This window comes from Marmota flaviventris, chromosome 2 (genome assembly GCF_047511675.1).
Source record: "Marmota flaviventris isolate mMarFla1 chromosome 2, mMarFla1.hap1, whole genome shotgun sequence".
Taxonomy (NCBI): domain Eukaryota; kingdom Metazoa; phylum Chordata; class Mammalia; order Rodentia; family Sciuridae; genus Marmota; species Marmota flaviventris.
Window position 1 is genome coordinate 10413350 of NC_092499.1, and position 24151 is coordinate 10437500.

The window sequence follows — 24151 nt, forward strand, 5'->3', positions numbered from 1 at the left end:
GAGAAGGGGCCTGACCTCTTGGAAACAGTCATCATCTGAAAAGAGGAACTGGTATCCCACATCTGCCTACCTTCTGTGAGGAGCAAATTGGAGATGTAATGCAAAATTTGTTGACCTCCCACCCATCTGCTCGTACCAAGTGGTGTCTACCATAAAAACCCAAGAAAGTAGTTATAGTCACTTCCTGTGGCTGCTGTCACCAGTGACCTCAAACTCATAGCTTTAAATACCATCAACTTTCCATCTTACAGTTCTCAAGGTTAAAAGTCCAAAATCCACTTTACTCGACCAAAATCAAGGCCTGTGCTCCTTCTGGGGGCTCCAGGGGAGAACTGCTGCCCAGCTCTTCCCAGCTCCTGCAGACCACCTGCAATCCCCGGCACGCGGCCCCTTCCTCCATCTTCACAGCTGTATCTCTGCTGCCCTTGGACTAACCCCTGACTCTCCCCTCTACCTCCCCTTCTAAGGAAGCTATTGGACCCGCCCAGGTGATCCAGGCTCATTTCCCTATCTCCAGATCCTGAGTTCAAATACATCCACAAGGTCCCAGGCAAAACAGCTACAGATTCTGGGATTAGGGTGCAAACATCCTACCACACAGATGTTTTCAAAGTCCACTAAAACTGAAGCCTGGCATTGTCCCTTAACCTCACCTCTGTAACAGAATGCTTTGCTCTCCCAAGAGTCACTGCTACAGTTAGAACTTGAGAGTCCCCCAAAGGTCTAGGGAGTGAAGGCTTGGTCTCCAGAGTGGCATTATTGGGAGGTGGCCTAGGGGTCACGGTAGTGCCTGCCTGTCAATCCCAGCTCCTTGGAGGCTGAGGCAACAGGATCATGAGTGTGGGCCCAGCCTAGGCAGCACTGAGACCCGATCGCAAAAGGTGTGGCCTAGTGGGAAGTCCTTAGGTCACGGGGTGTCTGTGGCAAAGGCTGAGCCGTTTTGCTCTACTGTACTCTGGCCATGACGTGCTGTCCCACACAGGCCCAGAGTCATAGGGCCAGTGGATCGTGGACCGGAACTTCCAAAACTGTGAGCCCAAATAGGCCTTTTCTCTTTATCTTAGGTGTTGTAGTAAGGAAAAGCTTCATGGTGTTCTAAGGAGACTTCATTTAGGAATCATGGGCCAAAGTTTAGAGGTATTTTTACTTCTAAATAAAGTAATGACAGATCCTGCTAATTCCCAGGATCACAGCTTACCTGTATGGGAACTGAGCAACCGCTGAAGCTCTCCTTCAGATTTCTTTAGAAATGATACACAGAAATGCCTTCGATTTGTGGGTGTTGAGTTTGTATCCTGCTACTTTGCTGAGTTCATTTACTAGTTCTAGAAGTTTTCTGGTGGAAGCTTTTGGGTCTTCTATGTATAAAGTCATATTGTCGGCAAATAGTGCTAATTTGAGTTTTTTTCCTATCTGTATCCCTTTAGTGTCTTTTGTCTAATTGCTCTGGCCGGTGTTTCAAGAACTATGTTAAATAGAAGTGTTGAAAGAGGGCATCCCTGTCTTGTTCCAGTTTTTAGAGGGAATGCTTTCAATTTTTCTCCACTTAGAATGATGTTGGTGTGGGGCTTAGCATAGATAGCCTTTACAATGTTGAGATGTGTTTCTGTTATCCCTAGTTTTTCTAGTGTTTTGAACATGAAGAGGTGCTATATTTTGTTGAATGCTTTTTCTGCATCTATTGAGATGATCCTATGGTTCTTATCTATAAGTCTATTGAAGTGATGAATTACATTTATTGATCTCCATATGTTGAACCAACCTTGAACCCCTGGAATGAACCCCACTTGATCATGGTGCACTGTCTTTTTGATATGTTTTTTTATTCAATTTGCCAGAATTTTGTTGAGAATTTTTACATCTATGTTCATTAGAGATATTGGTCTGAAGTTTTCGTCCTTTGATGTGTCTTTGCCTGGTTTTGGAAACAGGGTGATACTGGCCTCATAGAATGAGTTTGAAAATCCTCTTTTTCTATTTCCTGAAATAAATTGAAGAGTATTGTTTTTAGTTCTTCTTTAAAGGTCTTGTAGAATTCGGCTGTGTATCCATTTGGTCCTGGGCTTTTCTTGGTTGGTAGGTTTCTGATGGCATCTTCTATTTCATCACTTGAAATTAATCTGTTTAAATTGTGTATATCATCCTGATTCAATTTGGACAAATCATTGACTCTAGAAATTTGTCAATGTCTTCAATATTTTCTATTTTATTGGAGTGCAAGTTTTCAAAATTATTTCTAATTATCTTCTGTATTTCCTTTTTTATCATATATATTAGTAATTTGAGTTTTCTCTCTCCTTCTCTTCATTAGCATGGCTAACAGTTTGTCAATTTTATTTATTTTTTCAAAGAACCAACTTTTTGTTTTGTCAATTTTTTCAATTGTTTGTTTCAATTTCATTGATTTCAGCTCTGATTGTAATTATTTCCCATCTTTTACTGCTTTTGGTGTTGATTTGTTCTTCTTTTTCTAGGGCTTTGAGATGTAATTTTAAGTTATTTATTTATTGACTTTTTCTTCTTTTAAGGAATGAACTTCATGCAATGAACTTTCCTCTTAGTACTACCTTTACAGTGTCCCAGAGATTTCGATATGTTGTATCTGTGTTCTCATTCGCCTCTAAGAATTTTTTAATCTCCTCCTTGATGTGTTCTGCAAGCCATTGTTCATTCAGTAGCATATTATTTAGTCTCCAGATGTTGGAGTAGCTTTTATTTTTTTATTTTATCATTGATTTCTAATTTCATTCCATTATGATCTAATAGAATGCAGAGTAGTACCTTTACTTTTTTATATTTGCTAAGAGTTGCTTTGGGACATAGTATATGGTCTATTTTAGAGAAGGATCCATGTACTGCTGAGAAGAAAGTGTATTCATTCATTGAAGGATGAAATACTCTATATATGTCAGGTAAGTCTAATTTATTGATTGTATTATTGAGTTCTATAGTTTCTTTGTTCACCTTTTGTTTGGACAATCTTATCCAGTGGTGAAAGTGGTGTGTTAAAGTCACCCAAAATTATTGTGTTGTGATCTATTTGACTCTTGAACTTGAGAAGAGTTTGTTTGATGAACATAGACACTCCATTGTTTGGGGCATATAAATTTATTATATTTATGTCTTGTTGGTATATGCTTCCCTTAAGCAGTATGAAATATCTTTCTTTATCCTTTTTGATTAACTTTGGCTTGAAGTCTACTTTATTTGATATGAGGATGGAAACCCCTGCTTGCTTCTGCAGTCCATGTGAGTGGTATGGTTTTCCCCCACATTTCACTTTCAGTCTGTGGATGTCTTTTCCTATGAGTCTCTTGGAGGCAGCATATTGTTGGGTCTTTAAAAAAAATCCTATCTGCTAGTCTATGTCTTTTGATTGGTGAGTTTAGGCCATTAATATTCAAGGTTATTATGGAGACATGATTTGTATTCCCAGCCATTTTTGTTTACTTTTGGTATTTAACTTGACTGGTTTCTCCTTTGATTAGTTTTTCCTTTAGTTTAATACCTTCCTTTGCTGATTTTCATTCCCTCTTCATGGAATATTTTGCAGAGGATGTTCTATAGTACAGGCATCCAAGTTGTAAATTCTTTTCACTTTTGTTTATCATGAAAGGTTTTTATTTCATTATCAAATGAAATAAAAAAGCTTAATTTTGCTGGATATAAGATTCTTGGTTGGCATATATTTTCTTTCAGAGCTTGATATATGTTGTTCCAGGATCTTCTAGCTTTCAGGGTCTAGGTTGAAAAATCTTCACATAATCTAATTGGTTTCCCCCTATATGTAATCTTATTTCTTTTTCTCTTGGCTTTTAATATTCTCTCCTTATTCTGTATGTTAGGCATTTTCATTATAATGTGCCTTGGTAATGATCTGTTGTGATTTTGTACATTTGGCATCCTATAAGCCTCTTGAATTGGGTTTTCCGATTCATTCTTCATGTTTGGAAATTTTCTATATTATTTCATTGGATAGCTATTCCTTTTGTTTGGACCTCTATGCCTTCCTCTATCCCAATAACTCTTAAATTTGGTCTTTTTATGCTATCCCATATTTCTTGAATGTTTTACTCATGGTTTCTTACCATTTTCACTGTATGGACTACATTCTTTTGAAGATTATATGTTTTGTCTTCATTGTCTGAAGTCCTGTTTTCCAAGAGGTCTAATCTGTTGGTGATGCTTTCAACTGAACTTTTAATTTTGTTTATTGTTTCTTTCATTTCAAGGATTTCTGTTTTTTGTTTTTAGAACCTCTATCTCCCTATTGAAGTAATCTTTCCTTCCTGTATTTGTTTATGTAGCTCTTTGTCTGCCTTTATTTGCTCTCTTATATCATCCTTTAATTCATGGAACATTTGAACATCCTGAACTCCTTCTCTGTAATTTCCTCTGCTGTGCTGGCCATGGCTTCTAATAATGTGGAATCTTGATTTGTTTGGGGCACTTTCTTCCCTTGTCTTTTCACATTGCTTGTGTGTCTTCCCTTCTATTTCTGATGGTGGACAAAGAACCGAGGGTGAGGAATAGGATTATATGCTGAGGAGGTAGGACGTGAGGATATAGAGTTGTTATATCTTAGGAAGTGTGAAAGAGAAATCTAAAGAGCAAGATTAGTAGCAGGAGAAGGGAGAGGAAGTAATTTTGTGTAGACAAGTAAGTGGGAAGACAGTAGAGTACATAAGACGAATACACATATATATTAAGAAAAACAAAAAAAATGTTAAAATAGTAGAAATTGGTGGGGGAAAAAAGAAAAAAAGAATATAACACAACTGTAATATACTATTCAGATGTCCCAGTCCTCAAAATCCTAATTCATGAAACGTACTTGGTTTCACATATGTTGGGGATGTGAGGACAGGAGAATAGGGATGGAGAAGAACAATATCAACAACAACAAAAAAATCTTGAAGGAAGAAAAAGGGATTGTTTCTGTTGGAGATGAGTATCTTTCCTGCGTCCCTTCTCATCCAATAGTCGGGTCATCTGCTGTTAGCTGGCAACTCCACCTTCAGGATGGTGAAGGTAACCAGGGTGTCACTGTGCCTGGCTAGCGGCTGCTGGGGAGAGGGGTGTTAGAAACTGGGTACCTGGCCAGGTGGAGTTCCACACTGGGAGTTGCCCACACTGAAAATGGTGATGAAGGTGACCCAAGATGGAGGCGCCTGCTTTCAGTGGTGGGGTGTCAGGTTGGGTGTGGGGAGCCTAGCGATGGCACTGGAGAGGATGAGTTCAGAGCCGAGCTCTGTGGCATGCAGTTGGCTGACTTCAGAGCCTGGGTGAAGTTCCTGGGTGCAGGCAGGCCAGTGCACGTAGGGGACTATCTCCCTGCTGTGGAGTCCCAAGATGGAAGCGACCAGGGGAGCCCCACACTGGTAGATGGGGGTCCACACAGGAGTGGCAGCTGGAGTTCCTGTGTGTGGAAAGCTGCCAGATGTCCTGCGTGGGAGTGGCATTTGTGATTTCTGCTCAGGTGGGTGGCAGAAAGTTCTGCATGGGGGCTGAGGTCCCGCTCGGGTAGTCTGGGTGGGCAAGTCGACCTACTCTGACGCTAAGGCCTGAAGCCCTGGACAGCACAGTGGCTGTGATTCCTGTGCAGAAGCAGGAATATCGCTCACAGAGAAGCAATATTCTCACTACTTGAGTCCCAGGTCATAGAGCAACACAGAATGCTGCCTCCCTCTGGCCCATCATCTTGGATCCTCCCAAACTGGGAGACATTTCTACCTTCTTTTCTGGCAAACTGTATCTCTGAAAGAATTGCTAATGAGGTTCAGTAGATCCCCAAATCATAATCCCTGCTGATGAGTTAGGATCACCTCAAGGTTAAGCTGTGTTCTTTCAAGCATTAACTCCACACAATAAAAGCCTAACATATCAGGTCACAAAAGACTTTCCAATGTGGTCTGAAATATAGTTGTATTCATTCATTCACTGGTACTGGGGATTGAACCTAGAGGCGCTTTACCACTAAGCTACATCCCCAGCCCTTTTCATTTTTTATTCCGAGACAGGGTTTCATTAAGTTGCTTAGGGCTTCACTAAGTTGCTGAGGCTGGCCTTGAACTTGTGATCCTCTTGCCTCAACCTCCTGAGCCACTGGGATTGCAGGTATGCGCCACCACATCTAGTGTAAGTCATATTTTAAAAAATGAAAATCAGTAAGTCAAACTATATGCTTGAGAAAATAATTTATAGGAAATCTTTCTGGCTGAACACCCTCTGTCCCCTAGAGCAGCTGAGATGACATGATATCTGTATTAAATCTTGTCACATACCTTCAAAGATGAACCTCCGTGTTCAGAGACAACCAAACACTATCAATGGTAATTTTAATAGGCATGGACTATTTGTACTCCCTCAAAGCCTTCAGTGGTGGTGAATGGCAGAGGATAATACAAAGTGCAGCTTTTTTTACGTAACTGGACTAAGAGCTCATTACGGGCCATGTCCTCAATAGACAGGACCTTACTAAGCTCCTAACAAGCCCAAGGTAGAAAAAGGAGGTGACTGACCTGCCTGAGGTCAGTGACACAGGCACACACCCAGGAAGACCAGAGCACAAAGCCAGGGCCTTGCTCTTAGCTCCCACGAGACACTGCAAGGCTGGTAAACCGTGGCTGTCTACCAGTCATGGCCAATCTGGAAGGCAGGAGGGAAGGAAATCCTCCAGTCGTGTTTTTACATGTTTTCGGGGAGCACTACGGATGTTGGCCACAGGGGATTCCTGAATGAAGCCAAATAAAAGAGAAAGAGGCCGTGGAGCAGACCTGGGAGTCCGTTGGCAGGGAGGTCAGGGAAGGCTTTCTGGGGTAGAAGGCACACTTCTGTGTACTGCCTACCAGGAGCCCTGGGAGGCTTCTGAGCGGGGAGTGGAATGGCCAGAGAGGTGTCTGCAGGCCATCCTGCCCCCAGCCCCACTGCACTGGGCTCCAGAGCAACGGCCCAGAAAACTGTCCCCCTCTATGCTCAAGACTGCAAACTCTCCACACGGCTTTACTAGCGATGCTGCTGTTCAACTGAAGACAGAAATGCCACTTCAGACACATCCATCGTCGTCACTTTGCAGTCTCTGCCAGTGCCTGGACCTTAAACCAGCCCCTCCCTTCCCCATGCCCTGTCTCTGATAATCAGCTATTATGTTGTTCACAGGTTTCCTTCAAGCTGTTTTTTAGCAGGGCGTGGCAGTGCAGCCTGTAATCTTAGCAACTCAAGAAATTGAGGCAGGAGAATTGCAAGTTTAAGGCCAGCCTCTGCAACTTAGTGAGAACGCTGGCTCCAAATAATAAAGAAAGGAAGAAAAAAGGCTGGGAATGTAGCTCAGTGATAGAGGATCCCCTGGGGGAGATATATATATATATTTGCCACAATCACTAAACAATTCCGAAGTGGAATATTATATGTCTTTGAAGACTTATAAAAATAATCTGCTTTGTGTGATCAGGCCCTGATGTATCTCTTCTCTTCAGTGACTCATTAACTAAGATAAAGCTCTCTGACCCACAACTGAGTCATCCAACAAAACCCTGCCAACACAGACGTCACTCCTGTGCCCTCAGCGTGATCTCTGCCACAGACAATAGGGAATGACTTCTTGAGATTCTACTCATCACTACATTTTCAAGTAAACTACTTAGTGGATGTAGCAAGAGTTTTCTTAAACTGGCTTGACAGCTTTAATGATAGGAAAGCTTCAGGCCCCAGATCTACACATGTGATTCAGTAGAGCCAGAAACTCACCTTAGTCACCTTGGCTGGGGGTGGGCGCAGAGGGAGCATGCAGGAAGCCATGGTTCAAGTCCCAGCACCAACAAGAGTTATTTTTTAAAATAGTTCCAAAAGTTATAGCACAGATGAAGTGTCTGTGTTAACTGCCAGTCTAAGAATCTAACAAAAACTGCCTGAAATCATAAAAATGCTTGAGCTTCTAAGATAAACTCATGTATCTCTGAAGGGTCTAACACCATGAGTTAGGAGCTGTGAGGAAAATCTAGTACAATCAGGACAGCAGGGCCAAAGTACATGCTGGACCCGGGGAAGCCGCCTGCATCTTCAGAGGCGCTGTGCAGCACTGAGGTCTGCACGGGAGCCTGCAGGCGCTGCTCTTTCTCATGGTGAATGCTAATCTCACAGACCCTCACAGGCCGTCAGCATCGTCCAAGCTCACATTAGATAGCATCTTTAATTTTCCACTTGGTAAAGACTTGTTAAGGATTTAGAAAAAATTACTAATTATCTTCTGGAAAGAACATTACACTTCTGAGAGCTCAGTGGCTCCTTGAACTTCCCAGTTCTCTGGAGACTTTGATAGGATCTTGCTGTGATTCATGAGCACCAGTCCCATCGTTCACCGGGCAGCCTCCTCCTGGGCCCAGTAACGTTCCAGAAGTACACTGACGTTTCCTTGCCAATATGTTTCTCATCACTTTTCTTTTTCAAAATGAGCTCTGAGGGAATAGAGACAGATTCTGGGAAAGCCAAAGGAGCCCAGTGGGAAAGCCCCCTGCTACACACCAGGTGTGATGGTGAGGGACGATTCTGCAGCCTGATGTACATGACCCACAGGCTGGCGCTTGTGTGAAGTGATTTGTCATTGCCATTCTTTCCGGAGAACAAGGTCACAACCTGGATGGCAGCATGGGCAAGATCTTGAGCGCCAGTGGAGCAAAGGTCCCCCTAGAGTACCAACCTCCTCCACCCACGATCCCACACAAGCCAAGCTTGCAACAGACACAAAGGGCTGTGTGAACAAGTGCTATCAAAACCTCCTGAGAGTGAGCCGCTTTCGCCATGTGGCTGGTGAGGGGCAAGGGCCAGTCCTCTGTCTGGGCCAAGGTCCCCAGTGAGGTGAGGGTCAGGCTACAGCTTTCTTTCCGCTCCCTGGGGGAATCCCAAAGCCTATGAGTGAGGTCGGCAGCAGGAACAGTGGCTAAGGGGACCCAGCAGATCCTGCCCCAGGGAGGCCATCCCCCCAGGTGGCAGGCCACCTCCCAGAGGGAGTCCACTTTAGTCCACTTTTCAAGGGGGCTCAGCAGGCTAAAGAAGGGACTGGGGGCTGGGGATGTGGCTCAAACGGTAACACGCTCGCCTGGCATGCGCGGGGCGCTGGGTTCCATCCTCAGCACCACATAAAAATAAAATAAAGATGTTGTGTCCACCGAAAACTGAAAAATAAATATTAAAAAGTTAAAAAAAAAAAAGTAGGGACTGGAACCCACCTGGCTTGCCTTTGAGAGACAGCCACTCACTGGAGGATGCGTCCTTCCTCCTGCCTCTGCCCCCCGGAAGATGCACTTCTAAGCAGATGCTGTGTGGCCACTTCCTGCAAAGCCAAAGACACCAGGACAGGCTGGGCTTTCCTCCCCCACCTCGGTGCAGCCCTCAGGTTCCTTCCAGCCAGCCTGGGCATGCAGAAGCACCGTGAGTCTTATCAAGACACCAGATTTCCTCTTTAATCAAGGCTCTTTTTTTAAGAATAAGATACTCATTGAAAGCCATGCCTTGGTGGACGGACGGTGGAAGCCTTCTCCCAAGCTAATCATAGCAGTCGGCCTGGCACAGGGCAGTGGGGCAGCCCACCTCCTCCCAAGCTACTACTGCCACCTGCCCTAGAGAAATGGGGGGCACAGCCGCCACAGCACACTTGACAGAGTTAATTGCAAAGAGAAGGCGGCAGGCACCCACATCCTACAGATGTGTGCTCCTCAGGATTGACAACACACACACATGCTGTCTCTGTGTTGGCAGTTTATTTAAAAAAAACAACAACGCCCCCACTCTAACAACTTTTTCTTTGTCATTTCCTTTAATAGAAGAAATTACCAAAAAATTGGGGGTATATTATCTTTGCAGACTGACACATTCATGACCCTGAATCAGGCAAAGAATAAAAGACAATATAAGAACAAATTTTGCTTCCAGCAACATCATCACACAACAGTTGAAGGGTTACAGTGCAGTGGTTACAAGGACGTTCACAACAGGATGGTCTCAGCCCAGAGACGGGTCAAGCGAAAACCGCCCGCTGCTTAAGAGCCTGGGCCGCGAGCAGCTGCTGGGAACAGAGACGGCGAGGGTAAGGCTTTCCGGGGGCGCCCCCGCGGCTCTGCCCAGGGGACCAGCACCCTCACTTTGAGTCTTGGTCTTTCTTTTCATCTAAAAGGGCGGAGCGAATCCCCAGCTTTTTCAGTTCTTCCACCAGGTCCCCATTCTGGTGCATCTGCAGAAGAATGTCACAGCCTCCCACAAACTCGCCGTTGAGGTACACCTGCGGGATGGTGGGCCAGTTGGAGTAGTCTTTAATGCCTGAGGGAAGAGCAGGGACAGGTTACCTCTAAGGTCAGAGCTGAGCCTTCACAGCAGTACTCCAACGCCCTCCCCTGCCCGCCCCCAGGAGCAACGAGTTTTCCAGTCACATAGACTAGGGTCTCGCTCCTCCACAATGACCTCTAAGACCTCGAGAGGTCATGTGACCCTGCGACTCATTTCCACCCTCATTTCCCAAGGTTTTTGTGAGAACTAGGTAGGTAAAGCTTGAGTAAAATACTCGTCAACAGTGGGTTACTGACAGGAGGACTGGATTGGTTAATTTAAGTCACATAAGATACACGAAGCCACAAACCTGCCAGCCTTGTTTTCAAAACCAGAAGAAATGTCACAACCTCATTTCCAAATGGACTACTTGACATGGACCCGTCATGGTAACCAAGCACCCAGTCGGGAGACTCCCCACCTGTGCGCCCTCATGCCTGTCTACGCCAGTGCGGGCCACCGGCCGCTGACGCTCAAGAAACTGAGCTGTTGGTTTTTATTGTTGGTAATTATTTTAACCCAGAGAAAATTCCTGTCCTGTGGTGCCAACCACAAGCCCATCCTCCTCCACCACAAAGATGAGCTGTCCATGAATAGGGGATCCGGCTCAGCTCCAAACCCAGAGTGACTTACACAGGTAAGAAAAGGCCCCAAGCCCACAAGTCCATGTGCTGAGGGGACTCGGGGCTAGAGGGCAAGTGAGACCCACTCTCTGCTCTCAAGAGCTCACGGCACACAGAGGAGTCAGGGCATCTGCTCTGCGACTGTGCACCAGGAGATTGCTCTGCTTGATTCTGGGCCATACGGATGAGGACAAAACTGTCCAGCAGGAAAGAAATGTGGTTTCAATGTTAAACATTTAAAAAGTATTCTTTCTAAACCCAGTACAGTGGAGCCTGCCTGCAGTCCCAGCTACTTAGGAGGCTGAGGGAGGAGGATCACTGGAGCCCAGGGGTTGGAGGCCAGCCTGGGCAGCACAGCAAAACCTAACTCCAAAACAAAACATACTCTTCCTTCACATCCCTCTTCATTATTCTATTCTGTTTTCTATTCTTATGTTGATACAGATATACTTTCAAAAACACATTCAGCCATATTCCTATTCTAACATTGATTATGTTAGAAACAAAATGGTAAAAATATGGCATAGATTATTAATTGCTACAGACTACATATGTGATAATTTTTATTTATATAGATAGATGTTTTTAAATAGCAAAATGAGCATACAAATAAATAAAAATAAACAGGTTTCTTCAAGTAAAACACGCCTCTGGGCTTAATCTTCACTACCAAAACAACAACAACAACAAAAACAGAATATGAATTTTTAAAAATGGCTAAGTAGAGATTTTTATGCAAACTAAAAAATGCAAAAGTTATTCTTAGTACACTATTATTTGGAATCATTTATTTTCCAAATAAAATTATCAATTTGAGTTGGGTCATAAATAACAGTCCCAAGGCAAGAGTATATTTCTCTTAAAAGTTATTGCCTTCTGCTGGGCACAGTGTCCCATGCCTGAAATCCCAATGGCTAGGGAGGCTGAGGCAGGAGGATCATGAGTTCAAAGCCAGCTTCAGCAATGGTGAGGCACTAAGCAACTCAGTGAGGCCGTCTCTAAATAAAATATTTTAAAAAAAATAGGGCTGGGGATATGGCTCCGTGGTCTAGTGCCCCTGAGTTCAATCCCTGGTACTCCACCTCCCCAAAAAAGTTATTGCCTTCTGAAAAATATAAGTGACTTTGCTCTAAACCATACATCTGTGATCAGGGCTGGAGAGAGACCCTGAGTCACCGGCTTTTTATCTTTCTTCTCCAGGCATCAACGTTAAGAAATGGTCACAAGCCAGGTGCGGTGGTGCTCGCCTGTGATCCCAGCAACTCAGGAAGCTGCAGCAGGAGGATTATGAGAGTTTAAAACCAGCCTGGGCAACTCAGTGAGGCCCCGAGCAACTTCATGAAACCCTATCTCAAAATAAAAAGGGCTGAGGGGCGGGATAGCTCTGTGGTAGCTCCGTGGTAAAGCACCTCTGGGTTTAATCCCTGGTACCAAGAAAAAAAAAAAAGAAAGAAGTGGTCAGAAATGGTCACAATGTCACAGGCTTCTAAAAGCTTCTTAGCCACTCTGGATATCTATGAAACAATCAGCTAGAGGCTCGGGGCTCCCAGTAGAGCCTAAGTTCCCGTCCCTAGAATGGCTTTACAATACCAGTGGTCTAAATTCTAGAAACTCCCTGCCCACAAGCAGGACCATCACCCAGCCCTGAGCACCTTCAACACAGGCGAGCCAGGATTGCACCTGCAATTACGGCTGATTCTTTCCAACTGGTCATACACTGTACTAAGCCTTCCAGCAAAATAAAAATTATGCCTACTACTTTGTGAGGACCTAAAATTTTAAAATCACCAAAAATGAAAACAAATTTGCTGCCTGAAAGCTACCCAAAACCATGTTTATTCCTAAATGGTATAATTTTTTAGTAAATCTTTGCTGAGTAAAAGAATGAATTGCTTTTTATCAATCATTTTTATAGAGCCAGACTCAAAGCACTGGACTTGTTTTCTTCATGAAATTTCATGTTACCAGACAGGGAGTCCTGCCTCTCACCTAAGAGAGGGAACTCCAGGGGACTCCAGGAGAATTCTTATCAACAAAACAACCAGGACGAGCGGCTGCCAGCCAGACTGGATTGCAGAATATGAACCCAACATGCAGCCTGAGTCCTCTGGGAGACCATGTCCCCACAAACCCCTCTGCCTGGGTCGTCTTGCCTCTCAACTTACATTGAGAACGCAGAGGCCAGCCCAAGGTGAATGACAGCACTTTCCTGACAGCATCCAAGGTGTCCACGAGCCAAAGTTCCTCAAGACTGAATCTACCTGCTTCTTTTGTCTGGACTCACAAGAGCCGTGGGCAGCTGATGGCCAGGCAGAACTTCAGCACCCTTCCCCAGCCCTGCGCGATTTTTCATTTTTAAGAAATCTGATCACTAGTCTAAATATTTGTAAGGAAATATCCAATTGTCCCCCACAGAGTGAAGTGAGAAGCTTTTAATAATTAAAGAATGTTATTCATAATTCAAAATTTAAATGAATCCCTGGATCCACAAGTAATTCTTTACACAAGGTTTATTTCTCTCTCGCTTTAGTTTTCAAAAACTGCAGTATATAGTGATGGCTCTTACAAATACCTCTTGAAATAACTCAAAGTCAGAGAGCAACTCTTGAAAATTAGAAAACCAGACCCAAGAATGGATTTTACTGATGATCGTGTTTCATATATGTTAGACAGTGAGTCCTGTGGGACAGAAAATGCCGATTACAAAGTTACATAACAAGTGGCAGGCACCAGGACTGGGCGTTTGGAAGCTCTCCAACAAGAGGCGTCACAGCCACTCCTCCATCCCAAAGAAGGCACTACTCCAACGTCACGCCAGTGCGCTGGCAACCCACCTCCAGAACTTCCAAAATGTTCTTTCCTCTGGGTCAGAGGCACACACCTGTGATCCCACTGACACGAAAGGCTGAGGCAGAAGGATCACAAGTTCAAGGCCAGCCTGGGCGACTTAGGGAGACACTGTGTCAAAATAAAATAAAAAGGGTATAGCTCACTGGTAAGCACCTGCCTGGCATGCACAGGGGCCTGGATTTGATCCCCACCTGGCAAAAAAAAAAAAAAAAAAGGACGTAGGTGCAGCTCTGCACCTGCCCAGCATATGTGAGGCCCTGTATTCAATCCCCAAGACCATTTTTTTAAAAAGTACTTCCCAAAATACACCACCCTTCAGAACACTGGACTTTATTCCTGGCTTGGACACTAAGTTGCTCCTGAGCACCACAATCACAGCTTGCTTTCTTCTTGGCAGAATTTCTCTACAGGTGGATTAATTCCACTCTCACTTGCTTACCAGGCTCTGTGACCTTGGGCAGGACACACACCTCCCAGGATCACATTTCCTCATTGTCCTAACTTGGAGACCAGCATTAGGATGACACAAGATGACCCAAGCATGGAAACCAGCAGACCCTCACTAGAGGAAGAGCAACACAAAGCCAGCTTCCTGGCTTGCAAATGCAGCCTTGCAGAAATCTGTCTCTCTTAGACTCAATTTTCTTCATCTGCAAAATGGAAACAACACTCTGCCTCACAGATTTATCCTGAAGATTAAATAAGACACAATGCATGAAATGACCTAAGCTCCAAGCACAGTGCAGGGTACAATCTCTCTTTGTCAATGTCCTCTACGGCCACTCTCCACAGTAATGTTTTCCTCCGAAATATATGAAAGAGAGAAAGCACAGGGAAAAACTGTAGGAGTGATTCAAGCCAATGCCATCAGTAATAAAAATGGCATTTAATGAGCTAAGTTACTAAGTTTCATCTCTTAAGTGGTTTCTTTACAAACATCCTACAAAGTAAGTATAATTATGCCTATCTTACAGATAAGGAAGCTAAGGCTCAGAGAGGTTAAGTAACTTACCCAAAGTTACATGTGCACCCAGGTTTCCAGGCGTCCAAATGCCAGGCTCCTAATCACATGCTGCCTCAGACCCTCCTAGAGGGACTCCAGTCTGTGGTGCCATCTGTCCTCCTGCCCCTGAGCTACACTTGCACTGCCACAGATCTGCAATAGCTAGGACTGTTTTACACCCCATGTGTACTTAGGTTTATGTACACAAGCAGCACTGTGTCCTAATGACTATTTGCAGCTTGGTTTTTTACTAAACACTGTATTTTTGAGATTGAGCATGCTGATCACAAGGACATCTAGCTTACTTTAAGCACAACTTGGTTTTCTACCATAGATAAAACTGGATTGTTTATCCACTGTGCTACTAACATCCCTTTCTGTCACTGACATTTTCCATCCTTACAAGCAACATCTGCGAACATCTTTGGCATGGATGTTGACACACTTGGGCAAGAGTCAGGCTCTCTAGACTTGGGGGTAGCAAAGGATGTTCAGGCCAAACCAGTCCACTTCCTTTTCTTCCTTTGTAAATAAAGTTTTATTGAAATCAGCTATGCTCATTCATCTATAGGTTATCCATGACTGCTTTCACCTACAACAGCAACTGAGACCCCCAGCCCAGGGTTCCTGGAGCACTTCCTCCAGGGCCTTCATAAAGGAAGCTTGCCAACCCCCAGCCCAGACCCTCTGTCCAGGAGTAAAGCAGCTGGGTCCAGGCTCTGCTCAGCTCTAACTTGCTAGGTGCTGACCCCTACTCCTCCCAAGTGCTGGTACCCTTTTCTACTCACACTTATAGCACAGAACTTACCCTCCACACCAGCGCATACCCGCAACCCCTTGTCCAACTGTCAGTACACGCCATGTAAGAAGGGCTTTCTTTACTACTGCAGCAAATTCATGACACTTGAAAGGTTGCACATGTTTTCAAATGCTAAATAAACATTCAACAGTAGGATATGGGAGTGTGCAGGAATGAGGATGGCTGACAGGTACAGGGTGAGCTGGACACAAGGAATACCTTTTCATACACCGCAGCCAGTGGGATAACTGGTGACAACCAGTTTTGGAGAGGTTCTAAAAATTCCCAGCACAAGGAAACAAGAGTTTGAGGCAACTACTCTGATCTGATTATGCATTCTGTATATGCAATGAAATACTACACTGTGCCCGATAAATGTATAATGTTAATTAAAAAAAAATTATTTTGGTACTGGGGATTGAATTCAGGGGCATTCAACCACTAAGCCTCATCCCCAGCCCTATTGTGTATTTTATTTAGAGACAGGGTCTCACTGAGCTGCTTAGTGCCTTGGCATTGCTGAACCTGGCTTTGAACCCGCATCCTCCTGTCTCAGCCTCCTGAGCTGCTGGGATTACAGGCATGCGTCACAGCACCCAGCTAAAAATTTTTAACTACAAAAAAAGAAAAAAACAATAAGATAATGGTTACTCATTCAACAATGTTTGAATCTCTGTTTTGTCAGACACTATTCCCAATGCAAGGAATACAAAGGTGATCTAAACAAGAAGAAATTCAAGAATGTTTACAATGTTTTTAAGAACACAGATTTTGCAATATGATGATAAATTAACAAAAGTCTTAACTGATCCATTAAAGAAGTCACTGAAAGCCTGTTTTGCACAAGCAGCAGGCACAGCGCCACAGGCAGGTGCATAAGACACGTGCTCTGTTCTGCAGAGGGCAAAATACTATGTCCAGACCAGCAGGATCTGTTTGCAGAGAGGTCTTGATGTGACCCAAGGAACAAAGGCGAATGGGGAGGCAGCACTGTGCTCCAGGCTTCCTCAAGACCCCTGCATACTCCAGATAAAGCAGAGGGCAAGAAGGCCTCTCTGCATCAGGTTTCTAACACCCAGGCCTAGGAGCTAGGAGGACAGTGTTTTCTTGGACTTGGGCCCTTTGTGAAGCTTGGTCTTCCCTGGCACAAGACACAAGGAAGGGCTAATTTTGCAGGAGCCCTGCAGCTGTTATGAGAAACAACCCTGAGCCTGGGAAAGGTAAGCAGACATATCTACTTGGCTGGCAAAAGCAAGCACCAAGCGCCTGTCAGCCTCTCTTGGCAAACTTCAGGTGCAGAGCAGAGAGAAAAGGAGTCTCATGATGTAAAGTCCTAATGTGGCCACAGTAGTCCTCACCATGGGAATGCCCTTACATCACCCTGCCCCAGCCTGAACACGAGCACTTCCATTATGCTTTTCTAAGCAACAGAAGAGGTGTATGTAATACTCAATATTTATGAAGAACTTCTTTTTTCTTTCTTTCTTTTTTTTTTTCTTTTTCTTTTTTTTTTTTTTTTTTTGTGTGTGTGTGTGTGTGTGTGTGGTACTGTGGATTAAAACCAGAGCCTCGGGCTGGGGTTGTGGCTCAGCAATGGAGTGCTTACCTAGCACATGTGAGGCCTTGGGTTTGATCCTCAGCACCAAATGAAAATAAACAAATAAAATAAAGGTATTGTGTCCAACTACAACTTGAAAGAAAGAAAGAAAGAAACCAGAACCTCCTACATGCTAGGCAAACACTCTACACACAGCCAGTCCCAGTCACCTGTTTGTTTGTTTGTTTTTTAAAGACATGGTTCATAATTACCCAGGCTGGCCTGGAACTTAAAATCCTCCTGCCTCAGCCTCCTGAATAGCTGGGATCACAAGCATGTGCCACCATGTCCAGCTATGCAATGCATTTATTAACCAAAATAACAATCCAATGAAATTCAAAGGTTATGAGAAGTGAGGGTTAAATTCCCCTCACTGTTATTTGAGCATTTAAAGGACATAGATTAGACTCCAGATGTAAACAATAGATGATAGAGACATTATTAATGCCATCAGTAATCCTAATTTCTGTTCCCATGGTGTTTATTAGTCACATTCCAGTATACCTTATCTCCACTTACATTAAACAAGAGAATATAAATTTACAAATTAAAGAAGTTCATGGTATTGAAGTATCAATAGTACAACTTTTTGCTATTAGCCATACTGGCAATCTCCAGGGGATCTATGGCAAGGTCCCAGTTGAAAGACTGTAGAGTGGTTACTCTTATCTTTCAAGTCAAGAAGCTGGCTTTCAATGAAGGCCACTGAACCCCCTGTGCTTGATAAAACCTGGAGCCTCGAAACTGGCCAAGTTCTTGTTGATCAGACTCATGAGTGCAATGTGTGGTAATGTCACGTCAACCTAGCAATAATAAATTGCCCTTCCTCCGTCACTTAACACGCCTCCTAGGTTTCATCCAACAAAACTACTGCCAGTAGCATATGTAGGATCATCCAATACCAAGAGTTTTTTTTTTTTTTTTTTACAAGGATGAAACAATGTGGGGGGAAAAAATACTTAGAAAACCATGAAGTGCTAATAATAAAATAGCTACCATTTACTGGGTGCTTTCTGTGCCAGATGAAGTGATCCGTACTTTCTGTCATTTTTACTTTTTTTGCCAAGTCGGGTGTCATTATCCTCAATTTACTGAAAAGGAAACTGCAGTTAGTTGTGACTTGTGTAAGGCTAACAGAACACAAGTCTCCAAAATGTATTTTTCACAACACCAGCCTGTTGCATCAACGAAAGGAAAGACCATGGTTAGTAACTTCAAACGTCCACCCTAACATAGAAACTGGGATCTCTTTTCAGCACAATCTGAAAGTACCAGGCAAAGGAGGTGCAGAAACTCAGCCCCTTAAAGTCCTTAACTAGAAAGCAGTGCCCCCAGGCTAGTCCCCAGGAAAAAATGAATACAGATTTCCCATTTCTCCACCTACCCCAACCAATCCTTCCTTGCCCAGGAACAGGACCCTACAGGGCACAGTGGCACATGCCTGTAATCTCAGTGACTCAGGAGGCTGAGGCAGAAGGATTGATACTTTGAGGCCAGCCTCAGAAACTTAGTGAGACTCTCAGCAACTTGAGAGCTTCTGTCTCAAAATAAAAAAGAAGAACTGGAGATGGAGCTCAGTGGTAAACCACCCTGGTTTTAATCCCTAACACTACCCCTGCCCCCCCCACACACACACAAAAGGAGCAGGTCCCTATGATGGTCCTCTTCCTCCCTCTACCCTAGAATGGGAGAATGCTGATAAATTACCTAACACATTGCAACAGAGATGCTAATTAGCTGTCATAGCCCTTTACCTTCGTAGGAAACAAAAAAACACAGGCCCTGATGCTCTGGTCCCTGTCCTTTTGGACTCCCAAGTTGAGACAATGAGTTAGTTTGGAGTGCAGAAGCCCAGACTGTAGTGCTAGCCCTCTCCTTGTAGCAACCACAGAGGATGGTCGCTGACACCCTGAGCCTTGAACCATGAAAGGCCAGCCTCTGACCCCACTAACCTCAGACAAGGGCAATGTGGCCCTCTTCCCCCGTGCACAGCACCAGTCCCTATCCGCAAGGCAGACCAAAGGCTTCCAAGCCCCTCAAAGTGTTCCTTAAAGCGCCTACCTCCTAGTGGACACTCGTTATGAGCTCCCCTCTTTGCCTCACTTCCCCAGGCCAATGGGGCGGGGAGTCCTGATGCCGACCCCCCTTCTGGGAGCCTGCCAGAGACTGCTCGCCTGGAAGTGCCCATTCCCCTCAAAGTGAGCATGGGCTCCTAGGACTTACACCACTGTCCAAACTGGCAACAGCTCCAGAGCCCCAGACCCTCAAGATCTGCGCGAGTAATTACACCCCTACCTAACTCTCTAGCCAGGACAGTACTCCGCGCCCTAACGCCGGTAGAAACTGCAGAGACCCCAGCCCAGCGGTGGCGCGATCGAGACCCCGCCCCGCACGATGGCACCTCGACCTCGCCCCGCTGCCCTCGGGCTCTCAGGCGCCGAGGCCCCAGCACGACCCTCCGACCCGCGCGCTCCGAAGCCTCAGCGGGTCACCCGACCCCGCGGCCGCGGGCCTGACCTTGTCGGAGCTCGGGGTCGTCCAGCACGTTATAGGCCGCGTAGTCGCGGACGCCGTGCAGCCGCAGGATCTGCACCACGGCGTTGCTGAAGCCGCACTGGGGCTGCTCCGGCGTCCCCTTGAGGAAGACCACCACCTTGTCTTTCTTCACCATCGTGTCCAGCTGTTCCGCCCGGCCGCCGCCGCCCGAGCCTGCCGCCCGCACGCCGGTACCCCGGAAGCCGCCGCCGCCCGCGGCCAGTCCCCAGCGGAGTAGAGCCGCCGCCGCCCGGCCCAGGGACGCGCTCATCCCCTCCCGCCCTCCGGAGCCTTCTACGGCCCCCGAACCTCAGCGGCCACTGAGTCTTCTCTAGGCCCGCGGCGGCCCGGCCCGCCCCCCAGAGGCCCTCATTGGACGGGATCCTAACTGCTCTTCACGATTGGACAATACCAGCCCGCGCAGGTGGGAGGTGGGCCTTACGTCGGCACCTCACCGCCTTCCTATTGGCTGTCGGCAATAGCTTTTCCAGTTGATTGGACAGAGTGGATGCCCATCAGAGTCACGCTGAGGGACTAAGGGAAACAAAACTGGGGGAAAGCGACTTTCTTCCGGGGAGTCGCCAGGGGGCCAGCAGGGATGCCCTGGGATGGCGAGGAAAGGCGCTGGGCGGGGTTTCGTCTGTTCTGCGGAACGCCGGGAAGGGGTCACTTCTAGACGAAGGTTCCGGTTCCGAAGTCGGCGGCCGGGGGGTTGCCATGGCGACGCGGCGGGCAGTCGATCGGACTATGGCCGAATCCCGAGAGTCGGAAGCACTAGGGCAGGCGGGCCCCCGCTTCTCCAGCCCCGGTGAGCCTCGCGGGCGCCCGAGGAGCCGACTCGACGGGGAGCTGGGCGGGGCTCCGGCCTCAGGCCTGCGGGTTCCCTCCCTGGCCCCGCCGCGCACGTGGGCAGCTGCCCAGGCCCCGCCCCGCGCGCGATTTTTTCTCTGGAACAACTTTTGCTTTAAAAATGTGTCAGGTGCTGTCGCCCGCGCGGTCGCTGGACTTCGGGCCTCGCCGGTCCTCCAGCCCAACTGAGTCAGCGCTCGTGCCTGGGCTGGGCATGGGTTGCTGAATGGAGAACTCAAAAAGGGAGGAGCTGCCAGGCGCCCGCGGTCCGGCGCTCGGAAGCTCCCGCGGGCGATCACGTGAACTGCGAGTTCAAGACCAGGCTGGGCCGCCTAGCGTGACCCGGTCCGGAAAAGAAAAAGTAAGTAGGAGTAATAAATGAATGGGTTCTTCCCACAGCCGTCTCCCCAGCAGCTTCGGGGTGCTCGACGCGGTGCCAACACCGACTATCCCAGGACACCCGGTGTCCCCGAAGCTTGTAGTTAGCATGAGAAATGAGAAGCGGAAATAAAGCCCTGTGGGGGTACCCAGGAGAGAAAAGGCTTCCTCAGGCCACTGCGCATATGTGCCATTGCTTGGCCTGTGTTTACTAACCAGAACAAGGGCTGGAACGTGGTAGGTGCTCTTACTGGTAAAAGCATGAATCCAAAGAGCAGGACTCGGTGGAATGCTGTATGGTCTGCAGTCTTGGGACCGCGCTGGGTTGGTGGTACCCAAGAGCTCACCAGACTTGCAGAAAAAGCATACTCCGGAGGAAGCTGAGGCATGCCTGCTCCAGAGCCAGCGGTTCCATGTGCAATTTTCCTCTGATAGTTCCTGAATACTGTTGCCACGGTGATAATGACCTCCATGTCATTATCTATCCACCAACAGTAAGAGAAGCTTTGCAGTCGAGATATTGTTTGGCAGACAGAGTGGTTTCTGTTGGACACTAAGTACTGCTACAAATTATTTTTTTAACCTTTGAGTTATTTTTTAAATAATGCTGGAGGTGATTTGTTTATTTTGGGGGAATGCTCAAGTTTAAAACCGGAAGATCAGCACATGTCAGCTTGTGAGTCTTCGAGATAACCATCCAGTATGAAACTTACTAATAAACTTAGGACACTACCGGGAAGTGCTCTTTATTGTCATCTTATAACCCCATCGATATTATTGATGCTTGCTAATTTTCTAATGTGGGATCCAAAACTAGAATCTTTGTTTTGGGCTGAGGTGTAGCTCATGCTTGACCCTGGGTTCAATCCCCAGCACTGAAAAAGAAAAGAAATAATTTTTCTTTGTTTTACAGATCCATTAATTCCAGATAAGCCAGAGGAAGGAGCATCATGGGAAGAAATATATAGAAAATGCTGTTAACGCTGAGGTCACTGTTTTTCAAAGTCAGAAGGTGTCCTTAACAATACAGAATATATTAATTTCCTTCCAAAATCATCTTTTATTCATATGTATATTGGAGTAAGTTTCTTACTTAAAAAAATTTGATAATTTGTTCCTGAAAACCTACATTGTTTTTTATTTAAACTGTCTTAATTCTGTTTTTGTGTTGACTTAGAGATGGAGAATTCACAAACTGTGTTCTGAGGATCTGAGACGGAGTAGTAATGGGAACATATGTGTAGACCGCACACACTCTGTGTTTTCATATATTTATATATTTTATATAAACATCCTATCCCTAAACTAGTGTGTAATGTTGTCTTCTGAAGAACATTTGTCCTTTTCAATTGTCAGATGTTACTAAGTTGAGAATGCAGCTCTCATTAAAAATTAAAAGTAATTCTTGAGCAGGAAGAGTACAAAGTCTATGTTTTTCAACATTATAGTGGATATGTAGTGTCTTATAGATAGGAAGACACGTGACATGCTGAGGATCTATGGGCGTTCTTTCAGGAGCTGGGACGGGTTCCTTTGATAGAGTGACCAAGGGCAAGAAAGCAATTTAAATCTCTAAACAAACAAACAAAAAAATTGAAACAGTATATCTAAATTTAAGTCCTTAAGGGTTTGAGGATATGGCTCAGTGGAAGAACACTTTCCTAGCATGTGCAAGTTTTATCCTCAGTGCCACAAAAGGCAATAATAAAGATACATTGAAACTTTTAGTAAAATACAACCTAAAATACAGTGAAGTATGGCATCTGTTAGCTGGTTCTGTTTGTGACTTAATTCCTTTGGAGTATTAGCACCAAAAACCAAAAAGAACATTTAAACTTTTATACATGATTCACTATTTTGATTTTGAGATTTTTCTTTAGAAATTTTATAACAAAAACATACTTGTTAGAAATTTGCTGTTGTGTTGTTGAGCGTTTTGAACAAGTAAGTCACCTGTGTCTGCCAGTTTGTGTTCTCTCCCTGTGGGTTTAGTTTGTTTTGTGGAACCAGGGCCTCATCCATGCTAGGCAAGCTGTCACCCAGATCCTAAGGTTCTCATGAATTTCCAAATTTCCCCACACCCAGTGGGCATTAATGAGCAGTGAGGAGAATCCTAGGATTAAACCCCAAGTTCCCCACACCTTGTAAACATGCTGACTCTGACACCCCAAAAATGTTTCTCCCTATCCTTTCAAACAGATATGACTGCATGTATGTGGTGAATATCCTCATTTGCATCTGCCTTTCCAAAAGCAGCTTCACCACTGAAACTATAGTGGAAACCTATAGCCCCTTTTGCTCTCCTAGCCCTTGATGAAGAGCTAGAGTTGGGGTTGCTGAGCTTGCAAGGTGACAGGTGACATGTTGTCTGAACATTTAGCAGGTAGCTCTTTCCCTTCCCTTGCTCTTGGAGCCAGTGCTGTGTTCTTGATTCCTCAACAATGACCAGCTTTTAGAGGAGAAGGAGGTGAGTTTCATAAGAAAATGGAACACAGAAGTGCTCTCCTAGCTGGCCAGACCTTCCTGCCAGAATCCTTCTAAGAGAAAAGTGGCTGATTGGGTTACACAAGGGGTGGAGCCACCACACATTCCTGAGCTAAAATAGCATTTACGACCCACAGTTTGTGGTTCTGAGCTGGAACCTGAAACCTTTCTGTGGAGCTATTATCCAGTAATTTTAGAACATCACGCACTGCATCCTTGGAATTCACTTGATTCCCTGAACCAAACATATATATGTGAGAGACGAGTGCAAAGCCAGACTGCCCAGAGAATTTTTCTAATTCCCACTGCAGATCTAGAGATGCCTTTTGGTTTTGACTACATCCATCTGACAAGGCAGCTGGTTCATAAATACTCTCTGGCCGTGGGAATGGACTCCAATTTACTAATCCCTGTTGCCCACACTCTGGGGACCCAGCCTACAGCCAGGAAGGCAGGCTTCATTAGGGCCTGCTTGCACGGTGGCTCACAGGTCCTACTCACCCCACCTCTTCTGCCCTCTAAGGAGAGAAGATGTGCCGCAGATGGGCTTAGGTCAGTGCAGACTAGTGCTGAAGAAATGGGGCGCATTTAGAAAATCCTGAGTGCCATAGTAGGACCTGATCCTGCCCTGGGATTTGGAGTGTGGGATGTGGCGCTGGGTTCCAATCCTTAACATCATTAAATACTCAGAAGTTTCCTCGGATTTTTCAACACCT

At 45.5% G+C, this 24151-nt stretch overlaps 1 protein-coding gene, 4 long non-coding RNA genes and 1 other non-coding gene across 8 annotated transcripts in view; 2 read left to right on the forward strand and 4 right to left on the reverse strand.

Moving 5' to 3' along the window:
* Window positions 1-8169: 8169 nt before the first annotated feature.
* On the reverse strand, window positions 8170-9339 carry LOC114104714 (uncharacterized). Of its 2 annotated transcripts, none has more exons than XR_003584876.2 (2): window positions 9225-9339; window positions 8170-8631 (listed from the first exon to the last, which is right to left on the reverse strand). It is a non-coding gene; the product is annotated as an uncharacterized lncRNA (long non-coding RNA). The 2 variants fall into 2 exon arrangements; XR_011705681.1 differs by lacking the exon at window positions 9225-9339 and adding an exon at window positions 9095-9198.
* A 453-nt stretch (window positions 9340-9792) lies between these two features.
* On the reverse strand, window positions 9793-20061 carry Glrx5 (glutaredoxin 5). Its single transcript, XM_027950925.2, has 2 exons — window positions 19707-20061; window positions 9793-10311 (listed from the first exon to the last, which is right to left on the reverse strand). Exons 1-2 carry the CDS (start codon window positions 19993-19995, stop codon window positions 10133-10135), a joined length of 468 nt encoding a protein of 155 aa, XP_027806726.1. The 5' UTR covers window positions 19996-20061; the 3' UTR covers window positions 9793-10132.
* On the reverse strand, window positions 17124-19583 carry LOC139704660 (uncharacterized). Its single transcript, XR_011706525.1, has 2 exons — window positions 19142-19583; window positions 17124-18280 (listed from the first exon to the last, which is right to left on the reverse strand). It is a non-coding gene; the product is annotated as an uncharacterized lncRNA (long non-coding RNA).
* Window positions 20062-20178: 117 nt separating the features above from the next.
* Window positions 20179-22367, forward strand: LOC139704659 (uncharacterized). Of its 2 annotated transcripts, XR_011706524.1 has the most exons (4): window positions 20179-20532; window positions 20704-20934; window positions 21865-22031; window positions 22129-22367. It is a non-coding gene; the product is annotated as an uncharacterized lncRNA (long non-coding RNA). The 2 variants fall into 2 exon arrangements; XR_011706523.1 differs by having other exon boundaries at window positions 20181-20532; window positions 21865-22367.
* Window positions 21250-21522, forward strand: LOC114104731 (small Cajal body-specific RNA 13). The gene has a single exon (XR_003584880.1). It is a non-coding gene; the product is annotated as a small Cajal body-specific RNA 13 (non-coding RNA).
* Window positions 21541-24151, reverse strand: part of LOC139704661 (uncharacterized) — a 12018-nt gene continuing 9407 nt past the window's right edge. Inside the window, exon 3 of the long non-coding RNA XR_011706526.1 lies at window positions 21541-21826. This is a non-coding gene — a long non-coding RNA (uncharacterized lncRNA). The remainder of the gene's footprint in view (window positions 21827-24151) is intronic.

Coding starts and splice junctions, on each gene's coding strand:
- Glrx5 (XM_027950925.2), bottom strand. CDS start 19,995: ATGAGCGCGTCCCTGGGCCGGGCGGCGGCGGCTCTACTCCGCTGGGGA. Junction 10,312..19,706: donor CGACCCCGAGCTCCGACAAG/GTCAGGCCCGCG, acceptor CTCTTCCCTCAG/GCATTAAAGACTACTCCAAC.